Source organism: Podarcis bocagei (assembly GCF_964188305.1).
Source record: "Podarcis bocagei genome assembly, chromosome: Z".
NCBI classification, from domain to species: Eukaryota; Metazoa; Chordata; class Lepidosauria; order Squamata; family Lacertidae; genus Podarcis; species Podarcis bocagei.
Window position 1 is genome coordinate 8,538,924 of NC_138140.1, and position 20,567 is coordinate 8,559,490.

The following is a 20,567-nucleotide window of genomic DNA, read 5'->3' on the forward strand; positions in this document are numbered from 1 at the left end:
CAGGAGAAAACAAGCTTGCTCCATCTTCCATGTGACAGCCCTTTGGATATTTGAAGATGGCTTTCATATCTCCTCTCAGACTCCTCTTTTCCAGGCTAAACATACCCAATTCGCTCAGCCATTCCTCATAAGGCTTGGTTTCCAGTCCCTTTATTATCATGTTTGCCCTCCTCCGCACACCTTCCAGCTTGTTAAATTGTGGTGCCCAGAACTAGACACAGTATTCCAGGTGTGGTCTGACGAAGACAGACTAGAGCAATACTATGACTTCCCTTGATCTGGATACTATAGTTATGTTGATGCAGCCTGGAATAGCATTAGCTTTTTCTGCTGCTGCATCACACTGTTGGCTCATGTTAAGCTTGTGGTCTGCTGACACCTCTAGATCCTTTTCACATGTACTACTGACAACTGAGGTGTCCCCCATCTAATATTTCTGCAGCAGGTTATTCCTGCCTGTATAGAACCATACATTTGTTCCAGTGTTCTTGATTGTTCCCTATAGGTCTGGACAAGCTCCACAAAATCACTTCCCAGGGCCAGTATGAGCTGCGGGTGGATTTGCGTGACCATGGAGAAACTGCCTATGCCCTCTATGACAAGTTTTTTGTCGGTGATGCCAGGTCTCGCTACCGGCTGAAAGTGGAAGGATATAGTGGCACGGCAGGTGGGTTTGTGTGCTAGCCTCAGAATAACTTGTAAGCCTCTGCAATTGTTTGTTTGTAAGGTGATTTACAACATTCCTGCATTGCAAAAGTTTGGACTAGGTGACCAATTGGGTCCCTTCCAGCTCTATGATTCTATGATTCTGCAGAACATAATCAACAGTATATGCCAATCCCTAACACAATATGCATGCCGTACAAAATCCATGCAATACAAAACACTTACATATGTGTGTGTGTGTGCGTGTGTATTATTATGTGCTGATTATTACGGTGTACTGATTATTATTATGAGTTGCATTTATGTAACTCATAATAATAAACAATGCCTAATGGTACATAATATGTAATGAGCATAGTTAATATATGCTAAACAGGAATGATACACAGTATCATCCAAGCAATAAACACGTACACTCTGTAAAATACAAAGTCTAATAACCTTATCACAGATGCAGCTGTAAAATATAATACATATCTAGTAACACCTTCCTGAAAAAAACAGAGGGAAATCAGAAGCTCAAACTACTCCTGTTGTGTTCTATGTCCTTCCCCAATGCTCTGGTAAAGTCATTCTTAGATTGCAAACTGGAGCTGTCAGTCACAGAAGGACCCACACCTCTGCCCCTGCCTCCTCATTTCCATTTTATGAAGAAGTTGGAGGAAGTTACAATAATGAATCATAGTTGTTTTAAAAAGAAAAGATTCTGGGGCAATCTGAATATCTCTAAGAAAGGAATCCTTACCTGGGGCATGTCTCATTTGATTTCTTCTCTTGTTGAGTCTTGATTAGCATAATTAACAACAACAACAACAGGTGATAGCCAACTAAGTTTTATTCGGAGTAGGGGAAATGAAAAATGGAAACAATGCAGCAGTCATTCATTATTTAGTCGCCTTTTATAGGTATTCTAGAATTCTAGGTGACTCCAAGGGTCATCTAGTCCAGTGTTTCCCAACCTTGGGCCTCCAGCTGTTTTTGGACTACAACTCCCATCATCCCTAGCTAGCAAGACCAGTGGTCAGGGATGATGGGAATTGTAGTTCAAAAACAGCTGGAGGCCCAAGGTTGGGAAACACTGATTCTAGTCCACCTATGCAATATAGAAATAACAACTAAAGAATCCTTGACACGTGGTCATACAATCAGTCTTTAAAAACACCCAAGGAATGAGAGTCCATCACTTTTCAAGGTGGTCCATTCCACTGTCAAACAGCTATTACCGTCAGGCTGGATCAAAGAAGCGTTTCAGTTAAATGCTTTGTAAACTCATACAGGGAAATCCGGTTGGGAAAGATGGGACTCCACAGCGCCATCTGGTGTCACAGTGTTATATCCACAGCTGTCAATGTTTCCCTTTTTTTAAGGGAAGTCCCCTTATTCCAAATAGGATTCCTCGCAAGAAAAGGGAAAAGTTGACAGCTATGGTTATATCGCTTATACAGCACATATAAAATGCTTTTTCTTTATCAATCGAGTTGAGTCCTCAGAAAGTTCTTAACATTTAGTAGGAATCTCCTTTGTTATTTCTTGAATCCATTGGTTTGGGTCCTCCCATCCAGAGCAGCAGAAGCGAAGCTTGTTCCATCCTCCACATGAAAGCCTTTCAGATGTTTGAAGATGGCTATCATCTCCTCAGTCTTCTGTTCTCCAAGCTAAACATAGCTAGCCTCCTCCACTATTCCTCATAAGGCTTGGTTTCTAAACACTTGATCTTCCTGGTTGCCCTCTGCACATGTTTCATCTTGTCAAAATCCTTTTCAAACAGAGTTATCCCCTCTATCAACAATGTATGCTAATAACTTGTTGTGACCCTCGGCCTTAATTTTGTGTAAGCTATGCATGGGGACGTGGGTGGCGCTGTGGGTAAAACCACAGAGCCTAGGTCTTGCCGATCGCATGGTCGGCGGTTCGAATCCCCGTGACAGGGTGCGCTCCCGTCGTTCGGTCCCAGCGCCTGCCAACCTAGCAGTTCGAAAGCACCTCCGGGTGCAAGTAGATAAATAGGGACCGCTTACCAGCGGGAAGGTAAATGGCGTTCCGTGTGCTGCGCTGGCTCGCCAGATGCAGCTTGTCACGCTGGCCACGTGACCCGGAAGTGTCTGCGGACAGCGCTGGCTCCCGGCCTATAGAGTGAGATGAGCGCACAACCCTAGAGTCTGGCAAGACTGGCCCAAACGGGCAAGGGTACCTTTACCTTATGCATGGGGGGGAAAGGGGGGGGGGAACAAATCCAAACCCAAGCCCAAGTTCTGGCATTTATGGTTCTTACAATGCATTTAAGAGCTGATGCCAGTGGTGGTTGAGCACTTCTTGATAAAGAGTTCCCCACCCCCAGAAGGAGCATTGTTTTATTTTTGTCCATCAATTTAACACAGGGTTAAAATGGGTTGCATTGGGATACCTTTGTTTCCTGCAAGGGATTATGGGCCTTTTTGTGTAACATTGCTTCTGTGTGTCATTTCCATTTTAAATCTACCTGGTGCTGAGCAACTTGCTGTTGTTTCAGTCTTGGAATGTAAACAAACAGCCTGAGCCCAGCAATGTCTCTCTTGAAGCTCTAAGTACCTGTCCTGAATATGGCTTACGCAAGAAGGAACAGGATGGGTCAAGATGCCAAGAATGTGCTTAGCGGTTCCCCATCATAACAAGCTGTACATTGTGTGACAAAGCATGGAAAATGTTCTGGAAGACCACATCTGCTTTGTTGCAAAGATGGCAGGCCAAATCCCACAGGCTCCTTCCAGTCCTTTCTTTTGCCCCCTTCCCAACCCCTTATATTGGAACCAGTATTGGAATGAGCTGGATGATCTCCCAACGAAAACAAAACACATTCAATAGAAAGGGAGTAAAGAATCTAGAAGAGTTGTGAGCAGCTAATTCAACTCAGAGCAGGCCCTGTTGGAATTAGTAGATGCAAGTTAGTAATGTGTGCTATTCTCCATGGGTCTGTTTGTTCTGAGAATCCCCAGAGATAGGTAACTTTATAATGCAAACCATATGCACCCTTCCAAGGTTTGTTTTGAAGCCTGCTAGGGGCAGGGTGGAAAATTCCAGTGGCCACCAGACTAGAAATTTTGTAAACCCCCCACCCCCGCAAAGCAGATGGATGTATCTGTCCATTTCTGATTCTCTCAGTCCCCCCCCCAAAAATATAAAGTTTAGTTCTTCACAATTCCACCATTAGTTTGCTATTTCTTCACTTATTTAAACCTCATCATAGAAATTCATGAGTATTTCTCTGCAGATTTCTTCCAATATGGGGAAGGGCTCACTCAGATCACTACTTCAGACAGTTCTCTTTGTTTCTGCCCGCATGACATCAGTCTTTCTTTTGTGTTCCACAAACCAGGCTGGCACTATCATTAGGCAGTGGGGCAGCTACTTCAGGTGGTAAATGCCAGGGAACAGCAGCATTCTGCCCTTTTCCTCCTAAACCTATCTGCTCTGTGCCACCTAAGCTAGCCCACTGACCTTAGGTATAGTCAGACTTCTCTGAAGTCTCTCAGCCCCACTCACCTCACAGAGAGGAAGGGAAAGGAGAATGTTAGCCGCTTTGAGCCTCCTTCAGGTAGTGATAAAGCGGGATATCAAATCCAAACTCTTCTTTTTCAACCAGTTTCCTCTCCCAAGCCACCTACCTGCCTTCCTACCTGTTCAGAGGTTGGCCCTGCCTGTGGTCTTCCTCCTCCTTTGTCTCAGTGTTGCCCTTGTTAGAACTCAACAGTGAAGAGGGTGGGTTAAAAACTAGGAATAGTTGTCTCCACCTGTTATTGACTCTAGTGCCATCTACTGTTGGGCTCCCAGACTTCCACCCTACAGGTGCCAATAGGAGCCAGCAGCCACTTGTATTTGGAATGAGGAAGAGGAGACATACTATTTTGCCCTTCACCTCGGGTCACAAAAATGTATAGTACAGTTCCTGCTAGCAACAACCTAAAAATCAGCTATGTTTTTTCTCCATCACACAGGCGATTCCATGACCTACCACAATGCACGCCCCTTTTCCACCCACGACAAGGACCACGATTCAGCAATTACTAACTGCGCTTTATCATACAAAGGAGCTTTCTGGTACAAGAACTGCCACCGTGTTAACCTTATGGGTAGATATGGGGACAACAACCATAGCCAGGTAAGTTGTTGTACATTGCACTTGTCATGCAGGGTACAAGTGGGCAAGTCGCCACCTTGCAGAGCTTAGAAGTGGAGATGGGAGGTTATCCTACCAGTGCGAGCCCTATTCAGAGTAGACATTGAAATTAATGGATAGCACTAACTTTTTGTTGGCATCTGTCTCCATCAAGAGACAATGCAGTGCGCCTCTGGAGGTGAAGTCAAAACTGCTGGATAATTGTAGTGCCTGCTGTGGCTGAAGAGACTCATAAATGATGCATTCCTTGCTGTTTTTGCTGTGTTAGCAGTGCCCTCTCTGGGGCACTAGCCTGGGCAATGTGTATGGAGGTCCTGGGCTGTCCTGATTACAATGTGCCCCCTTCTCGGCCTCTCTGATGTGGTCCAAAAGGAAAGCATAGCACTACATTTGGCACCAGCTTGGCTGCAGGAGTTCCCAGAAGGAGGCATACAAGATGCCACCTGGCTGCCTCAGGGACTCCACGCTGCATTTGTGTAGTGTTTACTCCTTAGCCCTTTCTTCTCCTGAAGATGTCCCACAAGGCATCAGGTGCAGATTTTCCCTTGATGTTTACTCACTAAACTTAGATCCATTAATTTCAATGGGTGCATACTGAGTAAAACAAGGTGAATCATTACATCAAGGCTAAAGAAACCCTGAACATCCCACTGAGCTAAGTTCAGGGTGTAGCTACACCAGCCCCACCAGTTGGCTATATTTCCAGCTTTGCTTAAATGCTTCCAGCAGTGCAAAGCCAATTTCCTCCTGTTTCTGTTGGAATTCTCTGGCATCCCTGCCTACATACCTACTCTCTGATTAGACAAGCAGGCAGGCGGCACTGCCACAGTTCCAGGCACTTAAAGGAGGCCCAGAGAAAGAAGATGTGGTGTGGGGAAAGTCCCGAAGCCACATAGGAAGCCCTGGAAGTCCACATTTTGTCCCTTGAGTCTGAGGTTTCCCACCATTGCTATTGAGGACTGCTTGGGAATAAATATCAACCGATAGAATTGATGGCTATGATGGCATTTCTTTTTTTTAATTTTTTTTATTCAAGATTATAACAAGACATATTATCCAAAAACATATTATCCTTGTTTCCCACCCCCCATTTTTCCTCCCTCCCCCCTCCCCCACAAAAACCAACCATCCCTCACCACACCCCCCAACTTCCCTCAGTTCCAGTCTTTGGTTTCTCTAAGAATGCTGTTTTCTGCATGTTACAAAGTTGTATAGATCCTCAAACTATTTAGCTAATTATTATCAATAAAAGGTTTGTGAATGTTTATTCAAAACCTGCCAAGGAGTCAAGTTCGCTTTGTTGCATCTTCAGATACTTTGTAAAGGGTTCCCATTCATCCTTAAAGTCACAGTTATCCTTGTCTTGTAGCTTATATGTCAGTTAATGGCTATGATGGCATTTCAACCAGGGATGCCATGGCTTGTAGTTGATACTCTTAACTGCACACAATAGCTAGTAAACAGTAGCGTTCGCCTGTTCATTTATATCAACCTTCCGTTCTTGCCTCTGTTTTTGCAGGGTGTCAACTGGTTCCACTGGAAAGGTCATGAGCACTCCATCCAGTTTGCAGAGATGAAACTGAGACCCTACAGCTTTAGGAATCTTGAAGGGAGACGAAAGAGAGCATGAATCCTCCACGGGGTTGGCTGACAGAAAGAAAAAGAATGGTTGCTTGTTTGTTTGTTTTTCCAGAAATTTGGGGGAAGGGAGATTAGAAATGGAGATGGGAACTTTACCAAAGCATCAGTGTTGCTTGACGTAACCTTGGCTCCCTTGACCATTTTTTATTGGGGGTGGGAAAGGCTTCTTCAAAACGTAGCGTGCTCAACTGAGCATCCTTTTTCCCCTATCTGTAGCTGGCTTTCTTTGCACCAAAGATGACAATCGCCAGGGAGGGAAGCGGGGAGGGGAGGGGATGTCAGGGAAGAGGACACAATCTGGCATATTCACACACAGAATCACACACACAAAATATATACATTATTATTGTGATCATTATTAGCCATCCTTGAGCTTTATTAGCTGATGATCTGGAAGCTTTTCCTATATATACAGACTGGATCCAGACTTCTCCATGACTAACTGAAGTTCCATTGGTTTCAGTGGGTTTACTCCAAGCATGACTAAAGATGCAATCCTATCTCCACTCACCTGGGAGTAGTGGTGGCTGGTGCACATTTGGACTGGTAGGGTGGATGGCAGAGTGTGCAACAGTAGGTGGCACCAGAGCCAATGACATTCTAGTTTTGTCCCCATCCTCCTCCCTGCTGAGTTCGAAAAGGGCAACAGTGAGACAAAGAAGGAGGACCTAACTTCTTAGTAGGCATGGTGGAGATTGCACTGCAAGTCTGGATCCACCTCTCTCTATATATATTTTTAAAAAACACAGATATAGAAAAGGGCAAGGAAGAAAGCAGCCCTATTTAAACATTTCATCCTAAGATTAATATTATTAATATAATGAAAAGAAATGAAAAGAAAAGGATGATAATAATAATAAGCTAAGTTTTTTGTCATCAAGGTTTTTTTTAAAACAATCCATGCTTTCCAAAACACAGCAGGACAGTGTCTGATTGTACATTTTTAAAAAAATTAAATAAAAGCACAATTTTACTTTTACAGAAATCTCTGAGTCTTTTTTTTTTAATGTGTCATATTGTTTGGTGTACATTCAAGGGGTATGGGTGTATACAGGCCTCTCCGCAGTGTGTGTGTGTGTGTGTGTGTGTGTACGTGTGTGTGTACCATAGCAATGACAGAAAAATTGCAGGCAGTCTCCATTTAAATTCCTTGCATTGCCAGTGAAAGCAAAGATGTGCGGGACCACAGATTTCCCACCCCTGAATTAAAGGATCCCTGGAAAAGGGTTTAGGAAGAACTTGTTTGTGAGACCATGGAGCAATGTTGACAGTCAATAGTATAGATGGTGATGGAGGAAGTACTAGTCTCCTGCACCAAATTATTCTAAAGATGAGGCAAAGTCTCAAAATGGTACAGAGCCATCATTTATCAGCAGTGAATTGAAGGGGAAGGACCATAGCTTAGTGGCTGAGATCCCAGTTTCAACCCTGGCATCTCCAGATAAGGGCTGGGAAAGATCTCTGGAGAGTCTCTGCCAGCAAGTGTAGACAGTCCTAAGCTAGGTGGGTCATTATGTGATGAAGCCACTTGTTCCTATGTATTCAGGGAAGGGCCAAAACACATTGGCAGAGCACACACACAGTATGCAGTTGTTCCGACATTCAGTCCCCAGTATCCCGTTTGAAATACTGGAGAGTCTCTGCAAGTTAGTGTTGAATATTGAGCTAAATGGATCAAGGGCCTGAAATAGCAAAAGGCAGTTATTTTGTCATGGGACAATGATGTGCTGATGACAGCTTTCCCCTGGGTTGATGACCCCAAACAATGCCTTGATAGGAGAACTTGGGCAATGTTGCAATCAGCCAAAAAACGTGACAATTGATAAAGCTGAATCTTTCACCGTCAATTTGAGGCTTTGTCTCTTGCTTCTGAAACTCAATGAAGAATGCTGGAAGCAATGAGTGGTCTCAATGAGTGGTCTCAATTGGGATAAAGCAATCTTCCCATGTCCTTTTTCTGAGTTGATCGGGACCATCAAGATGGTCATTTGCTTTCGATAATATCCAATTCTCACTCCCTCCATTATACAGCACAGACCACCTGGTGATGTGGTTTCTAATGGAGATGCTCTCCTGCTGAGCCCATATCAGAGGTGCGACAATCTTTTAGGCATTCCTTTGTTCGGTACTTTTGAGGGGTAAAAAGACATAGAAAGGGTTTGTACTCTTGCTATATGTCTTGTGGGTGCCGGCACAAAACGGCTAGAGACATTTTGAAAGAGAGGGTGGGGTTGTTACCCCATACTGTTCTGCTACATTTTGGGCCCTTCCTGGTCATTGTATCTGGACCCTCAACCTAGCTGGATCCTAGATCCCTCAAGACCCATCCTGGTAGAACTGCCGTACATGGTTTCACCTTACAAATGCTGAAGATCTTCTGCATTAGAAATCCAGTGCCTCAAGGAGTGTGCTGCTTTCCCATATACAATCCTCAAAAAGGGGAAGGAGTAAGAAGCCTGTACCCCAAACTGCTTCTGCTAACTTAGAGCTCACCCATTCTCTGCTTCTTTCTCAGAACCATTTCCTGCTTTATACCAGTAGGTGGCAGACAAGTTCCATTCTTTACAAGGAAAAGCACATAGAATCATAGAAGAGTTGGAAGGGACCCCAAGGGTCATCTAGTCCAACCCCCTGCAATGCAGGAATCTCAACTAAAGTAGCCATGATGGTTGGCCATCTCCAAGAAATGGGAGTCCATCACCTTATGAGGGAGTCTGTTGCACTGTCGAACAGCTCATAGCGTCAAAAAGTTCCTCCTGATGTTTAGTTGGAATCTCTTTTCTTGTTGCTTGAATCCAATGGTTCAAGTCCTACCCTCTAGAGCAGGTGAAAACAAGATAGCTCCATCTTTCATGTGACAGCTCTCTGGATATTTGAAAATGGCTATCATATATCCTCTCTCCTCTTTTCCAGGCTAAACATACCCAGCTCCCTTAACAGTTCCTCTTAAAACTTGGTTTTCCAGACCCTTGATCATCTTGGTTGTCCTCCTCTGCACATGTTCCAGCATGTTCTTCTTAATTTGTGGTGCACAGAATTGGACACAGTGTTCCAGGTGTGGTCTGACCAAGGCAGAATAGGGTGGGACTATTACTTCCCTTGACCTGGACACCACTTCTTCTTCTTCTTCTTCTTCTTCTTCTTCTTCTTCTTCTTCTTCTTCTTCTATCACTCATAGCCAAGTAAGATTGTCTTCCATAAACATGGTTTTAACAATGAGTTTGTAAGTGACTGTGGAGGCCAATTCTGGATCCACACGTCCTTCCACAGTGGGGACATTGGTTTCCAGGCAGGAGGGTTTGCCAAGTGTGCCTTCCTCCTAGCACGTTTCTCCCTTCTGTCCTGAGTTCGAGTGTCTTCAAAGCCCATGGCACCTTTGGTAAAGGCTGTTCTCCAACTGGAGCACTCGCAGGCCAATGTTTCCCTGTTTAGTGTGGTCTGACCAAGGCAGAATAGAGTGGGACTATTATTTCCCTTCACCTGGACACTATACTTCTATTGATGCAGCCTAGAATAACGTTAGCCTTTTTTTGCTGCTGCTGCATTACACTGTTGACTCATGTTAAGCTGGTGGCCCACCCAAACCCCTAAACCCCTTTCACATGTGCTGCTAGTAAGCCGGGTATCCCCCATCTTATATTTGCACATCTGGTTCTTCCTGCCTGTGTAAGCCTCTAATGTATGTACCCATGGGATTAGCCAAGGGAGGGCAAGGGGAGCAGCTGCCCCCGCAAAAACAATAAAAATACTTACCTAACTGACCAATCACATCGGTTCTGCCCCCCTCCCAACAAAAGTCCTGGCTACACCCTTGTATGTACCTTATGTATGTATACAGACTCAATGAGAGGTATGAGCTTGCCTTTGCTGAGTGATTCATTTATATTAGGCCTAATTTGAGACAAACAAACTCTCTTCTCCTCATCAGCACGAAGAAGCCATTCTCTTTCCTGAGCTTTCATATTTGTCAGAATGGAAAATCCCTGTTCACAACAATATGTAGGAGAAAAGTCAATGCTCTTGCTCTCATTGTGTGTGTGTGTGTGTGTGTGTGTGTGTGTGTGTGTGTTTGTACACCCACCCACCTATATATATATATAAATTATTCTATACCAGGTATGTCCAAAGTCCGTTTTGGGGGCCTAATTCGTCCCACTGGCAAATTTAATCCGGCCCAGTGGCAATATATGTCCTGGGGTAAAATCCTAAAAAAAATCTCAGCAAGTTCAATCCTAAAAAAAGCTCAGCAAGTTTGATCAGCCCTCATGCATGTTCACTTCTTTAAATCTGGCCCTCTTTGAAAAAAGTTTGGGCACCCCTGTTCTATACTGTACTATACTACACTGAAAATTTTTAATGTTTCTTTGACTCTCCTGGAATCTTCCCACCACACCCTTTGAGAACCGCTGCAGGAAGGCAAAAGTACCCAAGGAACAGCAGAACTAGGGCCAGTGAAGGGTGTGGCCGGTGGAAAGGGGGTGTGGCGTTCCAAGGCCCAGACATGGATGCTGAAGAGGTCCTCTGGTCCCGGGCCTGATGTTCCCCAATCCTATTAAACAGCCTCCTATAGTCTCCTACTCAGAGACGTCATATGGTATGAGGGTGGAGAGGCGTGAAATAATGCAAAGCAGAGCAAGGGAAGCCACAAGCCAAACCTCTGCTTTGCAATTAGCTGGAGCTTCATGCACTGCCTCCGCAGCGTTCGCTCTGGAGACCACATTAAAGCAGTGTTTGCTCTGGTTTCCGAGGATGCAGCTGGCAGTGATATAGTCAAATGGCTTGAGGATGACTGCAGTTAGAAGCTTGCTGCTTTAATTTCAGTTCTTTCCTCGGAAACTTACCAAAAAGAAAACCAAAAAACCTAAACCTCACCATTTCCTGAGTCTTTACAGTAACTCCTGTGCGAAAGGTTGAAAATGATTTAAAGCAGACAGAATGAACTGTGGGGTTGGATCCAAAGCCTCACAACAAAAACATGATATCAGATGAACCAGTCTGCTAAGTGCAAATTGATCTCTGGAACTCCCTGCTTCTTGATAGCAGGCAAGCACTTTTTTCAGCACTTGCTAAAAAACATTTTGGTTAGGCAAACCTACCCAATTTACTATGTATATTTGCTTTTAAAATTGTTGATCTTATTGACATTTTGATAATTTTATAGTGCCTACTGTTTTTAAAATGTATTTGCACTGCAGATAGATAGATATGAATATGAATATGAGCAGGTTGCACAGTTATTAGGGGATTTGGGTTGGCATCCATCTATCTTGGGAGACTTGGGCTACGCCACTACCATGCCCATCTCTTTGCTGTGGGAACAGGGCAGCATTCAGAGGCTCCCTGTCTCACTGGAGTGTCTTAAGTTCCCGATCCATGGAGATTATATAAGGAAGTTGCTTCATTTTTTATAAGAGACTGGGTAGAAATTAAGTGCTCTCTTCCATCTCAAATGCCTGTGGTGTTAAAGTATTGAGTCCTGAAAAGGATCTAGATCTGTTATCTGATTATTGATGTAAGCCTCCAGAATGTATCTTGTATAGTGTATCTCTGAAGAAGTGTGCGTGCTCATGAAAGCTTACACTGGGCAGAAATCCAGATGTACGGCAACTCATGCCAGAAGTCTAGATTTTGGCAAATTTCCTTAAAAATAGCTCAAAGGATCAAAGGGTTAAAGGGTCCTTGGCCCTGAAGGTCTCTGGATGTTCTTAGTCTCGCCTACCTTGCAGAGTCACTGTGTTATAAATGAATGGATATAATTTCCCCTTTCTCTTTTCTTTCTTTCTTTTCTTTTTTAAAGAAAAAGGTCAGTGACTGCTGTCTGAGCTCTGCATAAAATGAACAGGAGCACAGATGTAATCTTTTTCAAAGACTTTTGGTTAAATGTCCCAAGAATAGTTTCCAACATGACAGGCTATAAACTGGATGGTGGTTTTATTAGACTATTTTTTTTGTAAAAATAATAATAAATAAATAAAAATCCTACTGTTCAACTTGCTCCATGGAATATTGCTGACTTTCTGCCTGCTGCAGAAATCCTCAGTGCTTTGTTTTGTTTTTTTTTATAATGATTTTTTATTGCGTTTCTTTTCATAGGTTAACAAATTTGTTTACATGGCAACATGCAAGAAACATTTTTTATATATATATATATGAAGAAAAATAAAAAAAGAAGAAATATTAAGAAACTTTCCTTAACGTCCTTCAACAGTTCACTTTTGGACCTCCTCACATCCTCTCAGCATTGCATTCATTGTTCTAGCCAGTTCAGCAATTTGTTATCTTGTTTCCCATCTTATTATACCTTTAAATATATTATGTTACCAATTTCAAAAATTTGTAATTTAGTTTTAACACTCTTAATAAACATAATATTTTGTTTCAAATATGTCTCATTTTTTTTCCATCAATGCTTACTTTATCATTTGCTTAAAATAAATTGCAGAAGCATAACGTTTCTTAATCGTGCGCTATCTTAACATTCAAACAACTTATAATGTTTTTGCAAATAGTCCTTAAATTTTTTCCAGTCCTCCTCCATTGTTTCTTCACTCAGATCTCGGATTCTGCCAGTCATTTCTGCCAACTCCATGTAGTCCATCAACTGCGTCTGCCAGTCCTCCAGTGTTGGTAAATCTGGTGTTTTCCAGAACTTAGCGATGAGAATCCTAGCTGCTGTGGTTGCATACATAAACAAGGTTCTGTCCTTCTTTGGCACCTTCCGGTCCACCATGCCCAGGAGAAAGGCCTCTGGTTTCTTAGAAAAGGTATATCTAAATACCTTTTTCAGCTCATTATGTATCATTTCCCAAAAGGCCTTTACTTTCGGGCAGGTCCACCAGAGGTGAAAGAATGTCCCTTCTGCCTCCTTACATTTCCAACACTTATTATCAGAAAGATGATATATTTTAGCCAACTTGACTGGGGTCATGTACCACCGGTATACCATTTTCATAATGTTCTCTTTCAAGGCACTACATGCCGTGAATTTCATACCGGTGTTCCATAACCTTTCCCAGTCCTCAGACATAATGTTGTGTCCTACATCCTGTGCCCATTTTATCATAGCAGATTTAACTGTCTCATCCTGTGTGTTCCATTTAAGCAGCAAGTCATACATCCTCGAAAGTACCTTAGTCTTTGGTTCTAGTAACTCCGTCTCCAGTTTCGATTTCTCCAACTGGAAACCCACTTTTTTATCTATTTTGAATACCTCTTGAATTTGAGCATAATGCAACCAATCTCGCACCTTACCTTTTAGTTTGTCCTGGCTTTGGAGCTTCCAATTATCTCCAACTCTTTCAATCAATTCCCAATATTTTGGCCAGTAGGCCTCCATATTGGGCCTTTTTTTAGAAATCTTGGCTTCCACAGGTGATAACCACCTCGGGGTCTTACTTTCTAATAGGTCCTTGTACTTCATCCAGACGGCAAAAATTGATTTTCTGACAATATGGTTTTTAAACAATTTATGAATCTTCGCCTTGTCGTACCACAAATATGCGTGCCAACCATACACATTATCAAACCCTTCCAGATCTAGGACATCGGTGTTTTCCAACAAAAACCAATCCTTCAACCAGCAGAAGGCTGCAGCTTCGTAATACAACCTTAAATCCGGCAGGGCAAACCCCCCTCTATCTTTTGAGTCAGTTAGTATTTTAAATTTTATTCGGGGCTTTTTGCCCTGCCAGACAAACTTAGAAATATCCTTCTGCCATTTTCCAAAGCATTCCATTCTGTCCACGACCTGAAGGGTTTGAAATAAGAATAACATTTTTGGCAAAACACACATCTTTATAGCTGCGATTCGGCCTGACAAGGTAAGTTTCAATCTTGACCATATATCCAAGTCTTTTTTAATTTCCAACCAACATTTTTCATAGTTATCTTTGAAAAGATTTAAATTTTTAGTGGACAAGGATACTCCCAGGTATTTCACTTTTTTAACCACACTTAACTCTGTCTCTTTCTGATACCCCTCTATCTCTGTAGGTGTCAGATTTTTAACCAAAACCTTAGTTTTTTGTTTGTTTAACTTAAATCCCGCCACCCGACCAAACTCCAGGATAAGTTCCAAAACTCTTTTTGTGCTAGATTCTGGCTCCTGTAATGTCAAGACTAAGTCATCTGCGAAAGCTTTCAGTTTGTATTGTTTCGCTCCGACCACTATACCTTGCACCAACTGGTCCTCCCTAATCATATTCAGCAATACCTCCAAAACAGAAATAAATAGCAGAGGGGATAGAGGGCACCCCTGTCGTGTCCCTTTTTCAATTTGAAGTTCCTCCGATACCACATTGTTCACTATCAGTTTAGCTTTTTGTTCTGAATAAATTGCTTCTAATCCATTTTCAAACCCCCGTCCCACTCCCATCCCTTTCAAGTTCTTCTTCATAAACATCCAAGAAATGTTGTCAAATGCTTTCTCCGCATCAATAAAGATTAAAGCAGCCCTTGTGTTTCTAATTCGCAACAGCTCCAATATATCAATAATGTTCCTGGTATTGTCCGACATGTGTCTACCAGGGAGAAAGCCTGCTTGGTCCTTGTGAATTACTTCATTTAATACATTTTTAAGTCTACTTGCTAAAATGTCTGCAAAAATTTTGTAATCCACATTCAGGAGTGAGATGGGACGGTAGTTCTTAAGCTGAGTCTTTTCCCTTTCTGACTTGGGAATCAATGTGATAAATGCTTCTTTCCACGTTTCCGGTGCCTTCCTCCCCTCCATGATCTGGTTACAAACCTCCAACAACGGTTGTATCAAGAAATCCTTCAAAGTTTTATAATATTTGGAGGTGAGTCCGTCCGGGCCTGGAGATTTGCCCAGCTGCATGTTTTGGATGGCACCTTCAATTTCCAGTTGAGTTATTTTGCTGTTAAGAATTGATCTTTTATCTTGACTTATTTTAGGTAGTCCATTTGTTTCCAGAAATTGGTCCATTTCCGATTCTTTCTGAGGCCCCTGTGCGTAGAGCTCTTTGAAATATCTGTGGAAGCACTTTCTTATTTCTTCTGGTTTCTGAACTATTTTTCCTTGAATCTCCAAATTTGTAACCGTATTTAACTTTTGTCTTTTTTTCAGCTGCCAAGCCAACAACTTTCCACATTTATTTGCTGATTCAAACGATCTCTGCTTCATTTGTTTGATTTTCCACTCAATCTCTTGATTGATCAGTTTCGAATATTGTGCTTGATGGAATTTGATCTCTCTTAGCACCTCTTTTGACTTCGGTTTGATTCTCAGCTTTTTCTCTCCTTCACTTATTTTCTCTAAAATTTTTTCTTTTTTTCCATTCCAATATTTTCTTTTTATCGAATTCTGTTGAATCAGAAACCCTCTCATTACAGCTTTACTTGCATCCCAGATTGTTCTTTTCTCCACCGTAGTGTTCAAATTTATTTCAAAGTAGTCCTTTAATGTTTTTTGGGCCTTCTTCACAATCTCTTGATCTCTTAACAAGGTGTCATTCATTCTCCATCTGAAGGATCCAGTTGGGAAAAGTCTCAGTTCCATTTTTAAGGCATTATGGTCGGAGCAGGTTTTTGGGCAGATTTCCACTTTTCTCGTTTTCGGAGCCAGCCCTCTAGATATCCAAATTTGGTCGATTCGTGTCCATGACAAGTGGGCCTCAGAAAAGAAGGTTCCTTCTTTACCCAAGGGGTTCCTTGTCCTCCAAATGTCAATCAAATCCATATTGTCTGTCATTTCAAAGAAAGTTTTGGGGAGTCTGCCGTCTGTTGTTAAGTTTTGATTTTGGGATTTGTCCATATTTGTAGACACCACCCCATTCATGTCTCCCATCACAATAATATTAGCATAGTCCAAATAGTCCATCATTGTCTCATGCAGCTTCTTGTAGAATTCTGATTTTCCATCATTTGGCGCGTAAACTCCTAGTATCAAAATCTTTTCCCCTTGTGTTTGGATTTCAATTGCGAGAATTCTTCCATGATCATCTTTGAATAAAAATTTTGGCGACAGGTTCTCCTTTGCATAAATTACAACACCTCTTTTTTTAACTTTGTCTGATGAGATAAATTCTTGGCCAAGTCTTTTATTGATTAATACTTTCCTGTGGAGCCTAGTCACATGTGTTTCTTGCAGACATATTACATCCAATTGTTCTTTTTTTAGGATATGAAATATCCTTCTCCTTTTTTCCGGAGAATTCCCGCCATTTATGTTCCAACTAAGTAGCTGCAGAGACATCCTGTTCTATTTAAAATGTTCTTAAGATGGGGTGTCTTCCTTTTGCTCAGATCCCGAGGGTGTAGGCGTTGGCCCACTTCCGGGCGGTATTGGTGCTGGTAAAACTGGAAGCCAATCCGCTCCTTTTTGGAGATCTTCTCCGTGGTCGTGAAGGAACTTTTGGTTATCTTCAGGTGTTCTTATTTTAACCTTCCTTTCTTTGTAGGTGAAGGATAATCCCTGTGGAAACTCCCACCTATAGGGAATTGCGTTGTGTCTCAGCAATTTTGCTAATTCTGTATAGGTGGCTCTAAGGTCCAGCAGCTGCCTCGGGATATCTCTGTAAATTTCCACCCTTTTGTCTTGTATTTCAATTGCTTTTTTGAAATGAAGGCCTAGGATCTTGTCTCTCTCTTCCTTTGTTCTTAAAATTATCAAACAGTCTCTGGATCTGTCTTTCCTTACCAGTCTTCCCAGTCTATATGCCGAGACAATCCTGAAATCTGTATCTTCCTTTAAGCCCCAGAACTTCGAGAATTCCTGTGTTAAGTATCCAATCAAGTCTCCTTGCTCGAGTTCCGGAATACCTCTCAATTTGATGTTGCTCTCGCGGTTTTTCAGTTCCACCATTGACAGATAGACTTGTTGTTCACCCACCTGTTTGTGCAGGGGCCTGACTTCTCCTTTTATTTCTTCAACCTCTTTTTGTAGAACTCCCACTTTCTGGATTGCTTCTCCAGCTAATTCCCGATTTTCCGCTGTTGCTCCTTGCAATTTCTCTATGGCTTGCGTGTGCTGGGAAACTTGGTCAGTCAATTTTTGAATCGAGGAAGTTGCTTTATCTATCTTCACAGACTGGTCGTCCACCTTCTGGTTTAAACTTGATAATTGCTCCAATATTTGTTTTAATAGTGTATCTGACCCACCTGCTGCCATATCTTCCTCAGTGGACTTCTCAGTTATTTCCTCTTGTTCTCTTTGGGTCACCAGTACAGCTGGAACCGACGAACGGCGTCCTTGGGTCAATGTTGTTTGTACAAATTGTGCTGGTCTTCTTTCCTTTTCTCTTTCCTTAGCCTCTTTAGTTTCCTTTGCTTTAGATGCTCTTGTTCTCCCTGCACCACTCATTACACATCTGTCAATGTTCAAGGTCAAATTGTCTATTGTTCCATGGGAAAGACAAATTCAGGAGTAAACAACCAGTGAGATGGAATTCAAAACAAAAGTCAGTTCCCAGGATTTTATAATCCGAAAGCCCTGTAGGGGGAGTACCACCAGGTTTCAAAGACAAAGAAGGAAGTAATCCGCCATTAAAGTTCCAAATTGTTTCAAGACAGTAAATTCATTAGTCCAAAAGTCCCTTCATAAACTCAAAATTTCCCAAAGCGCCTTTTATAGATCAACAAAGTTTCACGAAAGGTGCTTGTAACAGTATCCCATTCAGTCTTTTCTGCTCAAATATAACAGTTACGTTCCAGCAAAGTTTTGCAACTGTTTCCGCAGTTTGACACAGTCTCTCTCTCTGGCAGCCCGACAATCTGGCTCTTTAGAAATACAGCCCAAAGGAGAAAAAAGATAGGAGGAAAGTCACCATTTACTACTTCTTTTAGTCAATGTCCATTTCCACCTTCAGCTCAATAAAATAAGCAGATCTTATAGCACGAAAAAGTTTAAGCTTCCCACAGTCCCGTTTCAAGCGCTTCCGTTTTTAAAAGCTTTGCTTTGATCTTGTCAGCAATGTCGGAAGACGGACTTCCCTTTTCTCGTCTCCCGCTTTCAGCCAGATTTACCGAATTTCTTTTGCCAAATTTTAAACCCCTTTACTCACGGGTATGTTGCTTGCAGTTTAGCGTTGATTTTAGGAAGAAGGATCAGCGCTCATCTGTAACAGCCGCGCGGCTTCGCTTCCGCGGAAAGAGCGATGAACTCACAGCACCGCTACCCCTCCTTCACTCCGGGTCTCCTTACGGGGTCCCTTCTGTGTTTTCGGAGCAGCTTCTGGTGCCCGCCGAGTCCCACGGCCACGGGCTCACTCTACCCGTGGTTTATCTTGATGGGTCGTCGCTATGCCGCAGCGAACGACCCTTTTCCGCGGAGCCCCTCTTCAGAGCTCGAAGAGGACCGCCATTACAGTTTCGCGCCGCCCCCGGAAGTCAGAAATCCTCAGTGCTTTGGAAGAGTCCAGCCTATCACTGGGATGCTCTCTTGTGGAAGTGCTACAGTCCAGGATTGCTAATGAACATGCAGATATACTTTATAGACCACTAGCAGCCTCATACCCAGCTTGCTTGGGAATTCTAAGAGAAGTTTATTTTTCCATTAGTTTCTTCATTTTTCCCTGTTCTGATCATATCCTACGCAGCATCTCCACTTCCGCTTTTTCACTTTTCTCTTCCTCTGTTCCCGTATAATTTCAGCTGATGCCTGCCATGCTGTGATGTTTCGGCAGTCCTGATAATACTAGCATATGGGTCTCTTAAAAGTCAGATGGGCATCTAGTTGTTCCAGCTTTACCTCTGGGGCTAACCTCTAACATGTACCAACCAATATTGCTCAACCAATAACTTTGGTTTATTAGCTAATAAAGAAACATGAAGCATTACTGCTCAAACCACTTGGAAAGAAAGGAAAATGGCTTACATATGTTGATTTATTAAAGGACCATGAAAATGGAAATTAAGAGATTATGATAAGATCAAAGACCACTTTCAGAGTTGGTTGCATTATCGACAACTATATGAAACACATAAAGAAGACAGCAAGAAAGGATTTAGTTATACTAGATCTAGGTTTCAAACGGAAGTGATCGAAGGGAAAGGGAAATTACTGAAGGCCGCATACAGCATATTATTAGAATGGGAGATGAAAGATGAAGAGGTAAAATCAGTTATGATTAAATGGGCACAAGATGTAGGTCACAACATTATGATGGAAGATTTGGAAAAATTATGGAAAACTGATTTAAAATTTACCGATTGTTCCCTATTGAAGGAGAATTACATGAAGATGATGTACAGATGGCACACGACACCAGTGCAGTTAGGGAAAATGTACAAAACTAGTTCAAATATATGTTGAAAGTGTAAAGAAAAAGAAGGGGCATTTTATCATATGTGGTGGGATTGTAATGTAATTTTAAAAAATTAGAAAATGGTATACAATGAATTGAAGAAAATGTTCCATTTAACATTTGTTAAAAAACCTGAAGCATTTTTGTTAGGGATTGTAGGAAAAGATCTGCCAAAAAAGTTGAAAAACATCTTCATGTATGCAACAGCAGACTCAAGAGTTCTAATAGCACAAGGATGGAAGACTGAAGAAACCCCAACTAAAGAATCATGGCAAGAAAAATTGATGGACTATGCAGAACTGGCAAAATTGACATATAAGCTACGGGACAAGGATAACTGTGACTTCCAACTCATTTCCAACTCATAAGACTCCTTACTAAAATATTGGCTGTATGTGGATTACTTGATATGAGGAATTGGAACTGCGAAATGGGAAATGAATGCATGGGCATAATCATAAATAGACACGGTACAAGGAGGGGCAGACAAATCAGACAAATTCAGTTCCTCATTTTTTCTAAACTTGTTCAGTTCTCCACATTTCCACATCAGTTTGCAATAAAAATACAGATTTTTGTAAAGCCATTTCCCCTGAAATAATGCATTTTTAATGTTATTTTCATCAATATATGGCTTTTCTAGACACCTTACCCCAGTGTATGCATTTCTGTACTCATTACTCAGCTGGAGAACTGAACTAGAATATTTAGAGGAGCGTGAATTTTGAAGGACAGCTGTGCAGTGGTTCTTGTTTTGGAAGGTGCATCCCTGGGTGCAAGACATGAAATAAGACTGTAAGGAAAGTCTGGGTCAGCTCAGGCAAGTCTGGGCATGTAGTAGCTAG

At 42.1% G+C, this 20,567-nt stretch overlaps 1 protein-coding gene across 6 annotated transcripts in view; it reads left to right on the forward strand.

Moving 5' to 3' along the window:
- TNC (tenascin C) overlaps positions 1 to 7,303 on the forward strand; it is an 83,270-nt gene extending 75,967 nt beyond the window's left edge. For all 6 annotated transcript variants that reach the window (XM_081179594.1, XM_081179595.1, XM_081179596.1 and 3 more), the window contains 3 exons: positions 506 to 667; positions 4,638 to 4,801; positions 6,339 to 7,303. In XM_081179594.1, coding sequence (XP_081035720.1) covers positions 506 to 667; positions 4,638 to 4,801; positions 6,339 to 6,449 — 437 coding nt within the window. In that variant the 3' untranslated portion in view covers positions 6,450 to 7,303. The remainder of the gene's footprint in view (positions 1 to 505; positions 668 to 4,637; positions 4,802 to 6,338) is intronic.
- Positions 7,304 to 20,567: the final 13,264 nt, after the last annotated feature.